This window comes from Macrosteles quadrilineatus, unplaced genomic scaffold, assembly GCF_028750875.1.
Source record: "Macrosteles quadrilineatus isolate MER2022 unplaced genomic scaffold, UCM_ALF_1.0 Scaffold_3__2_contigs__length_128488019, whole genome shotgun sequence".
NCBI classification, from domain to species: domain Eukaryota; kingdom Metazoa; phylum Arthropoda; class Insecta; order Hemiptera; family Cicadellidae; genus Macrosteles; species Macrosteles quadrilineatus.
This window is the reverse complement of record NW_026542596.1, coordinates 11,152,914-11,173,101: the sequence shown is the minus strand read 5'-3', so window position 1 is coordinate 11,173,101 and position 20,188 is coordinate 11,152,914. Positions and strand designations below refer to the sequence as shown.

Genomic DNA, 20,188 nt, shown 5'->3' with positions numbered 1-20,188 from the left:
CACACATACAAAAAAGCTTTAGGTGAAATACCTCAAATTACGTATAAGTAACATACGGATTAAACGTATTATACTTCCTTACTGATTTATTATTTCATGGATTACATCAAGAAAATTTTGTCTGGTTTCGTAGAGGGTGTTTTTGACTAGTACCTATTATTTGTTATTCAATCCATTTTCAAAACATTTACCCAAACAAAAACGAGTTAATTTCGCAAGTCTTTGCCGTCATGTGTTGAAGAATATCATGCCGAGAGAAAAGCACAAATTGAATCATTTTTTTACCGGCCTTTTCAATCATATAATTCGCCCAATCACCCAATAATAAGATGGAATATTTTTTTATGCAGGCTTCAGATTTAACGATACGATTATAAGTGTGCTTGCCCTTTTCAATGGAAGAAGTTGACAAATTCTTGACTGTTGAGGATAACCCGACGAAGAGCCCTGTCACAACGTAAGTTTTTTGAGCCTGGTGTTCAGCGAGAATTGACCAATTAAAAATTTGAAGGTTATAGGGAATCTCCTCTAAAATCAATTTTCAATATCAATATCAATTATCAATTATTTAAGATGGGGACGCCACTATGTGCGTATTTTAACCCAAATATGAGTGAAGGATGAGTGTAGGATGAGTGGCGCGATCTTGTAGTCTTATTAGTGACTAAGGCCGACATGTTCCTTAGACACAGCTGTTAATTAATAGCCCATACAGCTAATGGCAACTAAGGGACCTACAGTTTATAGTGGAATCCGAACCACATTTTTCCTTGTAATTTACGAATTGGTCTAATTATCAGGATAGTACTGCGGATAGTCGTAGTACTCACTAGTGCGGACGTTAATCCACACCAGGGAGCAACGCATCCACAGTGCATCCCTATAAATATCCACAATTCGGGACCTCCTAGTGGCTGGATTACAGGACGACGCCACCCGTCCCAGTCTAAACAATAAATAAACAAAGAAAACCATCCTCTACAAAAGCAATCCGCATTCCAGGCTGGAAAAAGTCAATTTGGTTTCTCAGAAAGTCCGAGCCCGAGGATTGCCCTGACGCTGCTATGCTGTATCCAGTGTCCAGGGATACCCGGTCTACGTCACAATCATGACGTCACAAATGTAATTACTTATGATGGCGTGCGAGCCCAGCTGGAGTTAGTTGTGGAGTGTCAGTGCAGCATGGGACTTCGGGTGGTTTTTGTAGCTGCGCTTTTAGCATATGGAGCCGCCCATTCTTATGGTTAGTTTGTGTTTTGTGGCTCTGATGTTTTTATTCGTTAGAATTATTGTTGAGTTATAGATATTTTCTTTTTTTAATTACGTAAATATGTTTTAGTGTTATATTTTTTTAAGTTTTAGATGATTTATAAAATCTCATTATTGTAACATAACACAAAGCAAAACGTCGATGTCAAGATAGAGGTATTTCACTAATGTGTTTTGGGATGGTTTATATAGTATTATACTTTTAATATTGTTGGAAATCCTTTCAAAAACATAACGATGGATAACAAGTAAGAAATCGGGTGTATAAAAAAAATACCCCCGCCGCAGCAAACCTGCAGACTAAGCGAATTTCAACTTGTCTGATTACATTATTACTAAAATATTTCCATGAATAAGACATATTTATTCCCAATTTAAATAACATTAGATATAACGAGTGCTTCGGTTTGCTGCTACGGGGAAAGTAAAAAGTGTTTTTTGACCATACGTCAATAGTATAGGATGAAATACATAAATTTGCCAAATTTTATCAACATATACATAAACAAGTAAACTACAACAGTTTTCATTTTCTTTATAAGAATAACATGGGAATTTAAACTTACACTATTTTTGAATTTTCTCCGCGACCGTTAGGCATACAACAGTGCTTCAATATACTAAATTATTTATTTTTTAAGCTCTACAGGTTTAAAAAGAAATTGTAAAATTTTTGCGATTCGGGTAAAAATGGGAAAATCCCATTTTTATCCCATAAAACCCCCCATAAACCCCCGTTCCCATGGTCCGATTATGCTGGTTCGCGAACTAGTTTGAATAAACGTAGGTTTACGTTTGTACCAAATTTCATAAAAATCGGATCATTTTTGCTCGAGTTATCACGCTAACGGACACACACATATATTTATATATATATATATATATATGAATTTAAACGGATGGTGTTTTTGGCCTCTAGGGACCTCAAAATGAAAAATTGTATCGGTCCCGGGTCCAGGTCTTACCATGAGTACTACGGTAATAGCTTATTTCCTATATGGGAAATTCGCTAAAAAACACTGTATGATCCCCTTTTAATCTTGTAACATGAACGAACCCTTAATCAATAAAAAACTAATTCAAAATATTTCAACGAAGCAAACAAAACATATTTCAACCAATGCTTGTTGTTCGGAGTTAAGGTAAGGCTTTCATGTGAAATAATAACACGATATAAAGTTTACCCATAAAATAAAGGTGTTTAATCCCTATGAATACCCACTCAGCTGGACTTTTAACTTGCAAAATACTTGGCATTTATATTTAACGGCGGTTAATAGGTTTACTTGCTGTATCGTTACGATATTGCAAATGTAAATAGCTAATATAATTTTTATTTGAATCATTACTTTTTCTTCTTTCTTGTTTGGTCTCACACGCTGCAATAACAGCTTTTAAGCCTATGTCAATCAGATATAAATTCCTTCAACTTGACAGTAAACGCAGTTTTGCAAAGTTACGAGTTGCATGTACAATATACTAGCCTACCCTACATGCTGCAAGGTAGGTTTCACTCCTTTCAAGATTTGTCCTCATTTTGTATCAGCTGAAAATAATTTTATTGTGTGTATCTCCTCTCAATAATCATTGTTTCAATTGCATTTCCATTGAGAATACTCCAAGTATTATCTGCAGGTATTAACAAAATCAAGCTGTTGTTACTGACCTTAGCTTTGCCTTGGTTTTATGTTAAGATATTTATTTTACCTACGACCGTTTTTTGAAGTATTCATTTCAGCTCAGTTCTTAGAATTGAAAAGTTTCACTTAACAGCTGTTTACTTTCATAACAGCAAAGTTTCATTTCATAACAGCATAGTTTTTCTCATAACAACACGGGTAACGGACCAATGAGATTCAAGGATTGAGAGAAAAGAAGTAAAACTGTAATGCTTCGAACGTCAACTAATCAGCTGATCAGCTGATCAATTGACAATTTTAATTGTTGATCCGTCTTGTTCCTGTTGATACTCGCGTAATTTTAACCTAAGTTGGTGGTTAAAGGAAGGTAGATTAAACTAAATAAAAATTTCAGTTTTAGTGAAAGTGAAGTTGACGAGATGGAAATGAGAGCACAAACTTTTTGTGCTAATCTTTTGCCACCAAATACAACAAAGGTATGACATTACATACCAGAAATTCATTAGATGGACGAAACAAAATAAGGTTAGATTGATAAATGAAAATGTGCTTCTGGTTTATTTTGAAAACCTCTTAACCATTGTTTCACCCAACTCGTTGTGGACCACATATTCGGTGCTGAGATTTAACTGTAAATTAATTGTTTCACTATATTATTCAGTTGTCCAAATAAATATGTAATATTTCCCTAATTGTACCTGATACAGTATTTATGGTAAGAATGCTGCTAGCAGAAGCTATTGCCTGAAAAATAGTAACGTATTATTTAACGAATTTTTTCAAACACGTAATTACATGAAATCAGCTGATTATACAATAAGTCGTTGCATCACTTTCAGTGGCAATGAAAATCAACGAAAACATAACCTCTCTAAGAAGTTATGAGTAATGATTGTTAGTAGTTGAAAACCAGATTGTTAGTAATTAAAAAACGGTCGTAGGTAAAGTAGTGTACGCAACTCGCGTTAATATAATAACATGTGTCATAGAGATTATTGTAAACAAAATCAGCTGATCCTCATCGTAGAATTTACGTGACCAGAAGCCAGTGATGCCAACGTATTAACACAATCCTCGTGGTTCACTTCTAGTTAAACATGGTATTTCTGAGTAGACCCACCCATGATTAGTTGGCACTTGTGTTCGAAGTACTTCAAATGTTTTAAGATACTTTTGTGTTTGAGTTACTTTTGGAAGTGATATCACTGATTGAACTAATAATCAGTGATTGGTTCGACTGAATTAAATTGGAATTTAATTATTACAATATAACCAATAAATAAACAACAACAACAACATAACAATGTGGTATAAAATATGTGACCCAGACATAAAAACTGATTGAATTTGTAAAGAATATCAGTTAAATTCACGTAATTAATAAATGTTTATTTTTGTAGAATGCAAATAAATTATGAGCTAGAATTGGGCAAAATAACATCTTTAGTATTTTTCTAAATTTCAACGACAAACTGCTACAGCTCGAAATTTAATCAGTAACACAGTGTTATTCTTTATTTCAGTTAAATATACAAACTCGACAAATTAATTTAATCATATTAAACATTACAGAATAGCTAATATTGGGCTAAAATTGTTAACTAAATATGTAATCAACCAATTTACAATTAATTAATGATAAAAATTTTTCAATATGTCATGTTGAGCAATGTATACGAACTGTGGATATTTATAGGGGTTCGTTAGCTTATTCTTGGCGTTGGAATAAGTAACATGATGGAATTGTCAGGTGTGTTAATGTGTATTGTAGGTGTATTTAATTTTTATTTTATTTTCTAACGGTTCAATCGAAAAATCTAAGCAGTTATTTTTAATGTGAGAGAGAAATCTTTGTGTTTTTACGTTTTTGTTCCTACAGTAATTGCATTAGGAACATATGCCAATATTTGTAAAATGTATCTATTTATGATACGCATAGTTTTTTCTAGGACTTTCAAAACATTGTTATTATATTGGTATAGCTGATTTTATTCCATATATGATATTCCTTCAGCCAATAGAATTAATTTTAATTTCCTTACTTGGTTTCTTATAAGCTAATATTATTAAGTTCAAACAACAATAGCCGGTTTAACAATAATCAGAACATTCTTACCACTCCTTCAGTAAAACCACTCGTTAAGGTCTTAATGTTCATTTCAAATGTAACAATACCAATTTTACGCTATTGCCTTAAAGTTACTTCAATATCTTCTGACAAATTTAGATTGCTCGTGAACATTTACTTAAGCACGTAAACAAGGCAATTTAAGTTTACTTTCTTACACCTTAAATAATTGTTAACGAATTTTAATCGCCATACTTTAATTTTCAATGAAAGCCTAGAGGAACACAATTTTAATATAGTCTCTAAACCGAAATAAAATCATTCGTTCATTGAAATTTTCAATTATTTTCTAGGGAGATCTTCCAAAATCCACCCCGTTTCACTTTTAACCCCTTAAGTTTGGTGTTTTTGATATAAATTAATATTCACAAGTGACATTATTGATAAACGAATTAATACTCAAGTAAGATTAAACTTATAAAATACAAAAGACAATCGTTAAGAAAAAGTTCTGGAGATTCATCGTGTTGTAGAGTTGAAAACTTACTTTGTGGTACGTTTCATGTTTCGTAAAATACACGTTTGTGTGTGGCTGTACTGTTAAATATTTATCTTTTACCTTATGAGAAATTTCACATTGTGTGCATCGTTCTTTGGTTATAACGCCACAGAACAACCATTAATTTTAAGTCTTAAAACTAATCTATAAATAAAAGAATACAAAGGACATAATCTTTATAATTGACCATGGTTGATGCTTTAGTATGTCAGATTCTAACTGTATATGATTAATTGTTACAACCAGTATATCAGCTCAAGAAGCACATTTTCACAATCAGCTCCATTATTGTGCACAGATTATTTTGCGTTTCCCTCAAAAACACGAATGTCAACGAAGATCGTTAAACACTCCGTATGTATGTTGGGAAAGAAGTAAAACAGAATGGTCACGCTTGGAGGAGGGGAGGGGAAGAGGGAGAACCTCTTGAAGTTCAAGGTCACGGTCGTTTGCAGAGGTCGCAGTGCCGGAACCTCTAATGGTTGGTAATTTCGTCTCCCGCCTGTACTCGTGACCATTGGTCAATCATCTTTGCCAATTGTGCGTCTATGGAGAAATACAGCTCGGATAATGTTCAGACATCTTGATGGAAAGTTTAATGACTGGTTATAACAGGGCCCAGTTGTATAGTAGACGAGTTCTATTAAAGCCCTGGTACAATACCAAGCAAAGAGTAAGAAAATATGTGTTCCTAATTATTGTTACGGACACGTCATGGCCAGGTTTCTTAAAATAAAAATTGGTCTACAGGGTTTTGTACTTTTTAAAAAAAACTTTTGAGGCCACTGTGCTTTCTCAAAAGTCAATTGAGCAACGGGGGAATTCGATCCCACAATGGCCTCTCTTATGGGATTTAAATGAAAATAGTTTCTGTTTGTTTTTAACTTGAATAGAAGTCAAAATTTGACATACATAAATATGTTGGGGTTTGGTGTCGGGCAGAGTTGGATGCATCTGGAACGGCTTTGTAGTACGTCACAACTCCGCCGAATCTGCAGGGGGGAGAGGGAACCATGATCAACATAATTTTCAGTTAAATAATCCGCAAAGCTGGTTAGGTTTTTTTAGACTAACACAACACCATTTACTAAAATACTACTAATGTATGCACACTATTTAAATATTAACTAACTCTTTCAATACCAAAATCCGATACGACTGTTATGGAGTTCAAACAGAGGCTGCTGAGTATGTAAAATTTATGGGAAAATAACGATGGTACAAGGTTCAACAAGGGGTAGGGTGGCTGCCGGTTACAAAGTCCGGCTGACAACGAACTGCACTCACGGTCAAAGGAATTTACAAGGGTTGGAAGGGTAGCCCGCCTAAGCCATATGGAACTGCACTCACGGTCAAAAATCGGTCTTTCACGGCTGAACGCTTCGCTAGCCCCTTAGTCATCTGTTTATTCCGTCCTCTGTCTTACTTTATCCAATACTTTATTTAATACACGTTTTAGTGTCTGTCCAAATAAATACAACAATAACTAACCTAACCTAACCTAACCTAACCTAACCTAACCTTTACAAAAGAAGCTTTGTTATAATAAGAATATAGCCTATCATGTTATCGTAAATACTATGCTAGAATTTTCTGTACACATGTGTATTTTTTTACAATGTCAGTAGTAAGTTTATTTTTTGAAGTTTAGATAAATTTAATCAAAATTTTTCAATATATTTCAACTAATTTAATAAGTTTAATCAATTCAATCATGGTGTTGCACAATGTGATATAGGCTAATTAAAAACTGACCGTGAGTGCAGTTCCGGTACCCCCAGAAAGGCTCAAAGTGACCGTGAGTGCAGTTCCGTAGTTGGATTAGGACCAGGGACTGGCCGTGAGTGCAGTTCCAGCCCTCCCCAAAGTCCCATGAAGCAGAAAATGAGCCATTGTCCTCCTCATCAGGTACCTGTGGAGACCCGGGCTCTTTTCAGGCGTAGGATTATTAAACCTTTTTGGGGATTAACATTTCGGGCTCTTTTCAGGTGCTCCGAACATGGAAGGTCACAAACAACAGGAGATTTATTTTAAATTTGTTATTGGCACTTAAACATTGTAGCCCGGGTCGGATACGTAACTATGTATACGGGGCAACCTTTGAAGCCAATAGTGAAGTGAGCAGTGGAGGACTATGTATACTAATCAGCTAAACATACATACTTAGATTGTGGTGGAGAAAATGCACCCGACGGATCTTATAGGGAATTACTCTTAGTGGGTATTCAAGTACATGCTCAATCTCCACATGCTTCAGAAGAAGCTTTGGTGATGAGGTTGGGTAACAAAATAATTGGCGACTATATAAGATGGTTATATACTTCAAAACAAGTGTTACAATGACTTTTATAAAAATAAAATTAAACATATCATTGACAAAATCCACAATTACTAAACTGTCAAATTTTTAGTAAGGATAGATTTTAAAATACAATAAACCAATTTCGTACTAAATGCATTCACTTAATCAAGATACTATACATTACTCAGCGAAAACTTACATATTGTTTAGTTTAAGATAGCTAAAAAACCGCATCGCCAGCAGACCTGACTGTCTTTTCTCATTTAAATATTCTCTGACCGACTGTTTGGACAAGTTTAGGATTCATTTGAATAATTATTGAATTAATAACCAAATTGACTTTAGGTTGACGATGATGTATTGTTTCAGATGGTGAACATCGAAGGTTACGAGGACGAGGTGTACTAAAAGGCCTTCTTAATGTTCTAGACCCTCTTCATCTCGTCCACCCTGCGGGGTCTCACTCGTCCTCTCAGGCACAGAGCTCCAGCGGCAGTCTAGGAGGGAACTTCGGCCCCTTCGGACTCACCGGTAGTTACTCTCAGTCCTCCGCCAGTAGTCAGTCTTCAGCGGGTGCGGGTGGCAGCAACAGTGGCTCCAGCGCCCAGAGTTCTGCTGGAAGTGGTGCCGGAAGCGGATATTCTGGTTCTAAGTCTCAAAGTTCCGCGAATGCTGGTTCTGGAGGATACGGAGGTGGCTATGACTATGGATGTCCTGGAGGTTGCTCTCCCAACAGTGTCGGATATGAGGGTCCACCTAGGGACTACGCACCTCCTCCAAAGAAACCTGAATATATAGTTATTATCAAAGAAGTTCCTGCAAAATCTGATAATTACCCACCTGCACATTATCAAACATCCTATGGTGGACATGACCAAAAGCCTCAGTTCAATGGGTTAGGGCAAGGAGGGTATTACCAAGGAAGTAACTCCCACTCTGATGCTAGTAGTAGCGCGAACGCGGCGGCAGGAGGTGGGTCAACTGGGTACGGTGGCCAAAGAGGATCTGGAAACAGCGGGGTTGTAGGGCTATCTAATACCGGTTCGGGATCAAATAGTAATGCAGGAAGTCAATCAGGGTCGGGAGTAGGCAGTGGATATTTGAGTGGTGGCTATCCAGGTGCAAACTCAGGGTCGTCTTCAAATGCAAATGCAGGGAGTGGGAGCAATAGTGGCGGATACTCAGGGGGGTCATCTAACTACCCAGGATCTTCGTCCGGATCAGGTGCAAACTCACAAGCTGGCAGTTCCGCTGGAGCGGGAAGTGGAGGATACGGTGGTGGCAGACCTGGAGGAACATACGGACAGAAACCTCAATCGTATGGCTCTGGATCAGGATCATCAGCTAATAGTGGTGCTTCAGCTGGAAGCAGTGGGTATGGTGGTGGAAACTATGGACAAGGGGGTTACGCTTCAAAACCAGTTTACTCGCCACCACCGAAGCCGGCTCCAGTTTACTCTCCACCACCACCCAAGCAGGCACCAGTGTATCAGCCACCACCAACTCAATATAGACCATCAGGGGGATATTCAGGCTCAAACGCAGGATCTGCAGCGTCATCACAAGCTGGTAGTAGTGCCGGTAGTAAAGGTGGCAGTTCTGGCTACTCTCCTGGTTACCAAGGGTCCGGATCAAATTCTGGAGCAGGATCACAAGCTAGCAGCGGAGCAGGCAGTGGAGGACAAGGCAGCAACTCAGGCTACTCCCCAAATCTAGCGAGCGGGTCCGGGGCGAACTCCGGAGCTGCTTCTCAAGCCAGCAGTGGAGCAGGCAGTGGTGGTTATGGAAGTGGTGACTCTTATGGGTCAAGACCATCTGGTGGATACTCAGGTTCAGGAGAAAACGCAGGAGCACAAGCTTCCTCCCAAGCTGGAGCAGGAGGTTCAGGATATGGAGGAAGTGGTGGATCGAAACCTTCTGGAGGATACTCTGGATCTGGATCAAACGCAGGATCTCAAGCTGGAGCAGGAAGTTCAGGATATGGAGGAAGTGGTGGATATGGTGGATCGAAACCTTCTGGAGGATACTCTGGATCTGGATCAAACGCAGGATCTCAAAGTGGAGCAGGAAGTTCAGGATATGGAGGAAATGGTGGATATGGTGGATCAAAACCAGCTGGAGGTTACTCTGGATCAGGGTCTAGCTCAGGATCCCAAGCTGGGACAGGAAGTGGTGGATATGGAGGATCCAAACCAGCAGGAGGATATTCTGGATCAGGATCCAATGCAGGATCACAAGCTAGCAGCGCAGCAAATAGTGGAGCAGGAAGCGGAGGCTACAACAGCCAAAACCTCGACGAAAGCATAGCCAACGTCTTTGGTTCAGGAGGAAGCGGAAGTGGATCATCGAGCAATTCTGGAGCATCTAGTAACGCTGGTTCTGGGTCATATGGAAGTGGAGGATCCCAATCTGGCAGTTCTTCTCAAAGTGGATCCTCAGCAAATTCCGGATCTCAAGGTGGCTCTGGGTCATACTCTGGGTCCAAGAGTTCTTCATCTGCCTCTGCCGGATCTGGATCGTATGGAGGTAGTGGAAGTTCATCATCGTCTCAAAGCGAAGCTTCTTCAGGTTCCTATTCCGGAGGTGGTGGAGCTGGAAGTCACTCCGGAAGTCAGTCATCAGCGTCTTCCGCTGCAGGATCAGGTTCTGGCTCAGCCAACCGAGGGGGATCTGGTACATACAGTGGCAGTCAAGCCTCTTCCTCGTCAAGCTCAGGATCTGATTTGATCTTCCCCGATGATTAACCTGATTACTGATTTGCTCAAACTGAAAACCTAGAATATTATAAATGATTAAGTAATAAAATTGTATTATTTATTTTCTTACTGTCTTTTACTGTTTGGACCTCAAAAGAAATTCAACAATTTAGATCATTTTTTTCTTTTGTTTGTATAGTTAGAATTTCTTTGAATACAATCAAGTGAATATGAAAATTCGTATTGTTTTCGGAACATAAATAAAACTCTTGTTACAGTAATTGATTACGTTCTTGCTTATATATGCATAAGGCACTGCATTTTTATTATTTGAAACAAAAGTATTGAAAATAGAAAATATTTTGAAAACGTCTTAGCATAAGGTGCTTTTATTTCAGTATTTACATGGCGAAATTAACAACAATAATTATCGAAATTTATTTCAGAAAAACTAATTTCACTTCCTAAACTCCTTTTGATCATACTTTTTCATAAGAATAGTTTATTTTCACCTCGACTGCCAAGTTGACAATAATTGATTGCGTCTCTAGACACCAATAAGGCAGAGTTGAAGGTGAAACGTCACTTAGATGACCTTGACGTGACGTCACAGAGTAATCAATTAATCAGCTGTTGAGGCGAAGGCGGTGAAGAAGATTACAGAGGCTGTGGCTATTCTCGGATTTTATGATTGGATCTAGAATGACTTTGTCACATGCACTGCCACGAGGTAACGTTTAAAGTTTGAAGTTGAAAAAATTTAGAAAAAAAGTTTATTCGTCTAATTTTTATTAGGGTATTAGTGGGTTCGTTAGAAAGATACAAAAAAACTTATCCAACACGTTTGTTTGAAATAATGTTTTGTCAGTGGTGTGGTTAAGAAACGCCTATGGTTCAATAACATTCAGATCGGATTTTTGGTAATTTTTAGAATATAAGAGAATAAGATAAACTAATAATATTTTAATTTCTATTAGAAAATTTGGTAAAATCCAGATTTTAAGTAATTTATTCATCATTTCTATCGAACAAACTTACACTTTAGAAATTACTTACTAGGCCAGTGAATAAATGCAATGATTTGTTAAACATTACTTAAATCCACAAATATCATGAATGGAGTTCCTGGCTCTTTCATTATATGCTTGAAAATAAAACGTTATCTTATTCTGTTTTTTTTTCTTTTTTATTCGTTGTAATAAGGATAAAATGACATGTATTTAGTTCAATTTCAACCATAGAGTAAATGTAAATAAAATATTTAACGTTTTTAACATGCAGTCATCAACGAAAAATATATAAATACGTGTACAAAAGTAGAGGAGGCGTTGGTATAGTTTTGTTAGAGCTTATTTGTTAGTAATTTAGTTTATTGTTATTTATGAGTCCGGCACTACTGAGATTGAGCTTCTCAGTGTGTGTAAATGCATTTATACCGCCTCTCTAAAAATAAAAAATAAAAAATAGTAGTAAGAGCACAAGAATTTGTCGTGGAGAATGAGTTAAAATCCCACAAATAACCAATAGATATTCTCATTGACTATACAATGTATAATCATGTTGACCCGATGGTTGGAGCCCATTTTATGGTGCTGGGCCAATGCAGAAAAAAAATAATGTATCCCTAAAGTAAGATGCACTTTGTGTGAACTGGAAATCCTATTCTCCAAAAGCCATACGATAGAATTAAACAACCCATTAGAATCTTTTTAATTCTCATAGTCCAGCTGTGTTAGTTTTGTGATGGTTTGACTAACACAACGATGTGCAAACGTTAACAATTTAGTACGTCAAGTTTTCTTACGTTTGAAGTTATTCGAATCAAAGAGAATATCTGCTGAAAATTTTAATAAAAATAAACTCATCAGTGAGTAATTTTCGACTAAAATAACACTCTCTAGTGTTAGTGTATACGAATGAAAACTTGAAGGGTTCAAGTGTTAGTTCAATGGATATACACACTGAGACTCTTCAAGAACCACAAGATCCTGACCATCACATCCACATACATCCTGGAGACCATAATCCTCATAGTAAATTCAAATCCAATCCTCCGATCCAGTCAACACAACCACAATACCCGCAACAAAAACAACATTCACCTTCCACGCCACAGACTAAACAAAACCAGTAAATCACCATCTCACTCAGGATCATCCCTCTACAATCTCCTGCCACAACACATAAAAAAAATTAACAAGCCAAACATCTTCATAAAGTCACTAAAAGAGTACTTAACAGTCAGACCCTACTACTCACTATCAGAATACACTGAAGAACATACATACCAACACCTCAAATAGGGCCCATCAAAGCTACTTCAATCAAATATTGACGATTCCCCAATCACCAGATTGTGGAGAAGACATCGAAGGTAAAGAGGTAAAGGTGAGTACAAATATTATTGCCACTATTTGTGTGTAATTAGTGCCATTATTTGGTACAAACATTATTGCATGCAGAGTTTTCCACTTAAGACACATCAGCTGGTGATTCACAAGACTGTTACATATTGCGTATGAATAATTCAATATGGTCACCAAACGTTCTCCAACATTCACCTCACGCCAGTCGAGTCTCCTCAGCTTAGCATTCTCAGTTTATGAATCATACAAGTCATTGTATCTACAGCCAAGTATGAATGGATATATACTTACATATCTTTCTATATTTGACTGTTGACTGCAGACATCTCTATCCCATGTCAAAATTGTTACCAGTTTTGGAATGCAAACCAACGTGGTAGTGTGTTGATGTCAGTCACCAATTTATGTCGAATAAACTGGTACTGTTTAACTAAAATAAACTAAAAGAGAACTTATTGTTAGTCTTTTTTTTAAATTGAGGACAATCAAAAAACCTGCCGACTAAGCGAATTTCTATTTGTCTAAATTGATTTTCAATTAAATATATTTAAATAACATTACGTCTAACGAGTATGCCTACTTAGGTTTTGCTGTTACAAGGTAACTAATCAAGCGTACTTTATAGTAAAACATTAAAAGCTTAGTACAAAATAAATATATTTGCCAAGTTTGATCAAAATATATCTATAAACAAGAAAACTACAACATTTTACAATATTCTCCAAAAGATGGGGATTTTAAAATTACAATTGTTCGAATTTTCTCCGTTACCAATAACCGTACAAAAACACTTTGATATACTAAATTATTTGTTTTCTTGAGCTCTTTTAAATGATCTACAGAGAAATTGAGAAATTTTGTGTTTTGAGGGTCAAAAATGAGAAAAACCATTATTCACCCCATAAAACCCCCCCATAAAACCCCGATCCCATGGTCTGATCATGCTGGTTCGCGAACTCATTCAAGTTTATCCCGCCTTACCCCTTTAAACCAAATTTCATTTAAAACGGCCAAAAATTACCCAAGTTATCGCTTTTAACGATGTATACTATATATGTGAATTTGAACGAATGGTGTTTTTGGCCTCTGGGGACATCAAAATGAAAATTAAATCGGTCCCGGGCCTAGGTCTTACCGTGCCACCTACGGTAATAGCTACTTCCCTATAGGAAAATTTGCTAAAAAGGAGTAAATAGAATTTAGACAATAACAGTCTGTGAAGCAAATTCAACCACCTTATTTTAAAATTTAAATTGGCTACAGGTTGGTCCTTATATTAGGGATGTATACTTCAACATCTAAAATTCAATTATCTAACTGATAGTCTTTAAATGTTAATTACAGTAGTTATTGTCTGACAACGTAGACTAAAATATTTTGACGTTTCAAATCGATTTTCATACGACTTCAACCACTGTTTTACCATTGGCTGGAAAGAGACCTATCAAAGAATTAATTGCTTTTAAAGATATCAACATCACAATACAACGCTAATGTGGAAAATAGAATAACTTAGTTTAAAGGTTTAGTTTAGGTTTTAGTGTAACACGTTTGAGTTGTATTGTGAAGCAAAATTCTACTCATATTGCTACGGTAGAAATAATTTTTACGCAACACTACATTATTTTGACCAACTTCCCACGCAAGGATTTAGTCCAGAAAACAGCTGTTTGTCTCCAGCTTAATCAAATGGGGTTTCATTGCGTACTACTGTACTGTAATGAGTTTTACCGGACACTAATCAGCTGATTATACTGTATTTGGGTGGAAATGAGTAGTTATAAACAAAAACATAACTTCTCTAAGAGGGTATGACTAGTGACTTTTATTCCTTTAGTTGGTGGTAATATATAAGGATTTGTGCCGATTTAGTAGTCTGGCGTAAACTATCGTACGTAACTCGTCCAAAATCCTAACTCGACTTCGTCTCGCACGGGAACGACCACACTCGTCCGGCAAAACACTTATTTTCAGGACTAGTAAAGTAATATACTATTTCTTTACAATTGTTCATTGCTGTAATATTGAGCTAAAATGTTGACAAGCTTGACATCTCTAGTTCCTGTTAATTTTGCACCGCACTTTAAACTACCTTTTGGTTCGTATATATATTTTTAAGGAGTCGCTTGATTTTGCAAAACAAGATTATGTCGCATTTTAGACAATCTCCGTTTTGTATTTATCATATTTACAGATCAACTGAAGACAATGTTAAGGTATTCTTATGCCATGAATATTAGAACAGAAAACCTTATGGGTCATAAACATACGTAACTAGTCCGAAAGCAAATATTTAAAAGGAACTGTAAAAAAACGTCTTAACCAGATTTTATTGTTATTGGCATGTTTTCGAGCCAGTGACGTACATTTTTGTATTGATCCATACAGTTTTCTATTCTAATACCAGTGTGTGTGTGTGTGTAGAGAGTATATTTTATATACTATCTATTTTTTGTTATCTCACGAAACTATTGAAATGCTCATAATCAAATAGTTAAGTTCCAAAGTGCTCAATATACAGTTTACCATAAAATTAAAGAAAATGTTCAGTGCATATCAGCACTCTTGCATGTAGGCATGAAATACACCCATAATAGGCTTTAGATTTATTACAGAACGGTTAGTATAATATTTTCCGTATCCATTTATTCAATACTCACGGTATCTATTCGACAATTTGTTTGGAGTTAAGTGTCCTCGGAGGCTAGCGGCTATCTTGGATCATTATCAAACAGCTGCTGAAGAGTTATTTATCAACAAAAATAATTTTTTCATCCATTTTTATCATTCAAAGTGATTATAATTTTAAAATCTAGGACACTGTGAAATTATAAAATTTCCTTTTCACACAGTTACCTGAAAAGTGAGCTTCCTTGCACTGATTATAACGCAAAGTAGGTAATCACTGCATTTACTTACTTTTACCGCACTCATTTTACTTTTGCCACACTCATTTTTTGCCGCACTCCAGCATTTCAACCAAACAACACAACACGTTGTGTTTTATTAGGCACATAATACGCGTAAACTTGAAAATAACCCTTAAAGGTACTAAGACTACGGTCAGCTGGTGTAGCTTTTCCATTTTCGTTCAATGCTTGGATTTAACCTAACCTAAAAACGTGTTGTATAGTATTTGAAAGACAATTATTTATATGCTTTATAGTACCTAACTGTTAGACAGATATAATGTGTAACGTGAGTGCAAAGTTCCTTTGCTGCGCTCGAGAAACTTTGACACCACAAACAGTATAATTCTACTCGCCAAAGTCCTTTTGAATTTACCGCCTCAGTAGTCATAGTACAAACCATTTCTACTAGACAGCAGCACTCATCAGAGAGCCTACATAATCAATACTCCCACAAGGAGGCAGCACAACCTAGTGGCGCTTCACTCAACCACTCGCACAAAACAACATGGCGTCCATATCAGCTGTTTACCATAGGTTAGCCTTATTATACAACAACTGTGTCGGCATGAGGGTGAAATAAATTGTATCTCTGTGTATTGTGCTGTTATAACTCAATTAGTGCGTGTATGAATGAACTGAGCCTCAACAATGGTAAGTGTGTTTATCTTTCTAACTGTGTTTTCTTTGTGTTTATGTGTGAGGTTATTTGACCTCTTGTTTTCAAAAACCGTCCCGTTTGAATTAGCCTCGTGACGCGGTTACATAACAGTTGTAGACGCTGGAAAATCTGTATTGTAGTTTATGATAATGTATCGGCTGTTTTGTTGACGGGATTTGTTTGTTTTCTTCCTTGTTTTGTTTGTTTCTGTTAAAATATGAATGGGGAGTTTGCGCATCGCAGGCGCTCTTGTAATAAATAATAATTCTAGTTTTTCAGGTGTGATTTTATGTTTTATTTGTTTAATTGATTATGGAAAATTGATTTTTTCTATACACTTACATTTAATTATGTAGGCTACGTAATCCTAATTTCTAATTGCTTTTTATTTTTATATATTAAAAACTATTCTTTATCGGTACATCAACTTTATTTATCAATACGAATTTTAGTTTGTAATATTTAATTTTCTTTCAGTTTTATAATTAAAATCTTGTAAGTTAAAAAATTCATTTTCACACACAAAATTAAACTAAAATTGTTATTTTGTTTGGTTACCTAATCACCTAACTCAATAGAAATTGATTGCGGATAGATTGCGTACATAACATACGTACTATGTACATATATACTTGATATATCTAGATATACATATACTTGATGTACATAATATTCACGTACTAATATAGTTACAATGAGTCTAAGCAAAAAATCAAACGTTCTTGAGTACGTGCAGGTGTTATAGCTTGTAAATGCAGTTATTACCTAAGTACTATTATCAACAGTACACGGCGTTCCACAAGGATCAGTTTTCGTGCCCTTGTTGTTACGTAAGAGACTCTACTGAATGGAGAAATGTAATACAGCTCGGCCACCCTCGCTGGAGTATCTTGTTTTCCGAGGGTCGACGCTTTTATTGGCCCAGCAAAATAAACCAGAAGCGTTTCATCTAAATTGGCTTCAGGCTTCTTTTTATCGCGATTTGACCATGTTTGAACCTGACACGTGTTTTTGTTTGGATCAGCAGTTGACGATTATCTTTGTTATGTATGGTTTGAATTAACGTGAAGTTTAACATTATTAACGTAGATGATAATAGCATTGACTCAAATTGACTATGAGGCCCACTGATCGTTTACATCTCCGCCTTTGATTCCATACTTAATATACATTATTGTGTGTTTTAATTTTTTATATTTTTTTTACGTAGGTAATATGTTTAAAATAGAAATAAAACCTTCTAGACTTATAACTTAGAAGAGAAACAGCTTAGGCCTATTATACAACCAAATAGATATAAGTTTACGTGTTCTCACACAAAGCATTTGATTAGAATGTTAATTAGCCTACTGGTGTCTTTTTGCTTTGAGGAATCGACAAAGTGTATTGCTTCCATACCTAGATATTAAAACATGAAGAATACGGCAATACAGTATTTCAAGAAAGGAAATACAAATCAATACGACTGTATATTTTACCATACAACACTTCTTCGTCATTGAAATGAGAATAGAAAGTGTCAAGCTGTAGTTTGATAGTAGCTTGTAGCTTGACGAAAGCCTTTTAGAGATAAGATAATCCGAACATAGCTAAGTGTGAAAGCCCCGCCTCTAGAGTTACTTATATCTCGGAATGTTTACAAGCTTACTGTAAACACTGAACAGTAAACACAAATAACCAACATGTACATATTAGGAGTAAATACATCATGTGGGAAACACAACTGTGTGTACTGTGTAGCTTACTGCTGTACTGCACTTCCGGATATGCTTGAATGGACTTTTGTTTACCTGGAATGCTTGGTCTTAAACAAGTAATACGTATATTTTTATTCGTAGGTACTTGCCAAGATAATGAATAACCAAAATTATAATAACCCAAGTCCAAGGAATATTTTTTCAATACATACACATAGTAATAATTGTAACTTATTATAATAAATATATATATATATACAATTGTTAAGGTAATTTTGACATGGGGAGATTTACATTTACAATGGCTAACTTGCAAGTTGCACTAACAAATTTTAGGAAATTAAACGCCATAACATCGTTATTTTGCGCGTAATGTGGATTTAACAGTGGATAGTTATAATCCCCATCAAAGCATTCATGCGCTTATGTTACACCATGCAATAGTAGTTTACGCAACGATTGCTTAAAGATAGTGTTAACAACACGAGTAGAAAATTTAAGGTACGAGCCTTGGCGAGTGCCTCAAAAACTTCTACGAGTGTCGTTAACACTATTTACGCGAGTTGCGTACACTACTTTACCTACGACGGTGTTTTAGTTACTAAAAATCACTACTCATAACTTCTAAGAGAGGTTATGTTTTTATTTATAACCTCTAATTGCCATTGACAGTGATGCAACGAAACATTGTATCAAATACTAATTGCACCAACCAACAATTAAATTGGCCTGAACAGCTGATTAGTTGAATTTCGAATCATTACAATTTTGCTTCTCTCTCAATCCTTGAACCTCATTGGTCCGTTACCCGTGTGGTTATGAGTAAAACTATGCTGTTATGAAAGTAAACAATGCTGTTATGAGATACTTTTCAATTCTAAGAACTGTATTGAAACGGCTACTTTGAAAAACGGTCGTAGGTAAAATCTATAAGACAATGATTGAGTTATTGAATATAAAGAAATCTAATGGGAATAATATCTGTACGGTAACAATACACTCTCAAACGCAACACGAAATTTCTGCGATGCCTAGTTGATAAAATCCATGTTCTGCAAATTTGAAATAAAACCACATTATTTATAATAGCAATATATCCCCAGAGCACAGAATGAAGAAAATGTTTCATATTGAAATATCTCTTGGACGACTAGTCTTTAGAAAGAGACATACCGGTAAACCTTCATTTCTTTACAAGCCGTTATATCATATTTACAATTAAACATTAGCAATTTAAAACTAATGTCAAATAAGAAATACTACCATAAAAGTAAAGGCAATAGCTTGTAGATTTAGTTCAACACAAAGAGGAAATAGCAATTTGTTAATGAATTTCTAATTATAAATTCAACATTTTTCTGTACTATTTGGCATCTAATGTTACGAGGACATGGAAGCGCATTGTATACAGAGTGTCCCAGAACTCTCTACCAATATTTTAGGGCATTGCTCCTGGGTAAGAAACATACTTAAATATCATATTTAAATTGTCAGGAAGTCCTTAGTTACTCACACAGCCACCATTTTGTTTTTTTCAGTTATTAATTAAAAAAAAAAAAAATGGTTAAACATACGAAATGGAAACTTTGCACAAACATTTATGACAACTAGACAAAGCTACAAAAAAATTAGGACGATTTGTCAAATTCATAAAACAAAATGGCGGCCATTTAAAATTTTGTTTCTTAAATAACTCAAAAACCATTGATTTTACAGAAATTTTAAATGGCCACCATTTTGTTTTATGAATTTGAAAAATCGTAAATTTTTTTGGTAGCTTTGTCTAGTTGTCATAAATGTTTGTGCAAAGTTTCCATTTCGTATGTTTAACCATTTTTTTTTTTTTTAAATTAATAACTGAAAAAACAAAATGGTGGCTGTGTAAGTAACTAAGGACTTCCTGACAGTTTAAATATGATATTTGGTTATGTTTCTTACCCAGGAGCAATGCCCTAAAATATTGGTAGAGAGTTCCGGGACACCCTGTAGACATGACAGTTTTACCATGTTTAGCAACAATG

At 35.7% G+C, this 20,188-nt stretch overlaps 1 protein-coding gene across 2 annotated transcripts; it reads left to right on the top strand.

Annotated features, from left to right (window-relative positions):
- The first annotated feature begins 1,171 nt into the window (after positions 1 to 1,171).
- Positions 1,172 to 10,660, top strand: LOC128990732 (fibroin heavy chain-like). Of its 2 annotated transcripts, none has more exons than XM_054413274.1 (2): positions 1,172 to 1,243; positions 8,268 to 10,660. In XM_054413274.1, exons 1-2 carry the CDS (start codon positions 1,183 to 1,185, stop codon positions 10,580 to 10,582), a joined length of 2,376 nt encoding a protein of 791 aa, XP_054269249.1. In that variant the 5' UTR covers positions 1,172 to 1,182; the 3' UTR covers positions 10,583 to 10,660. The 2 variants fall into 2 exon arrangements, with proteins under 2 accessions (XP_054269249.1, XP_054269248.1); XM_054413273.1 differs by having other exon boundaries at positions 1,174 to 1,243; positions 8,208 to 10,660.
- Positions 10,661 to 20,188: the final 9,528 nt, after the last annotated feature.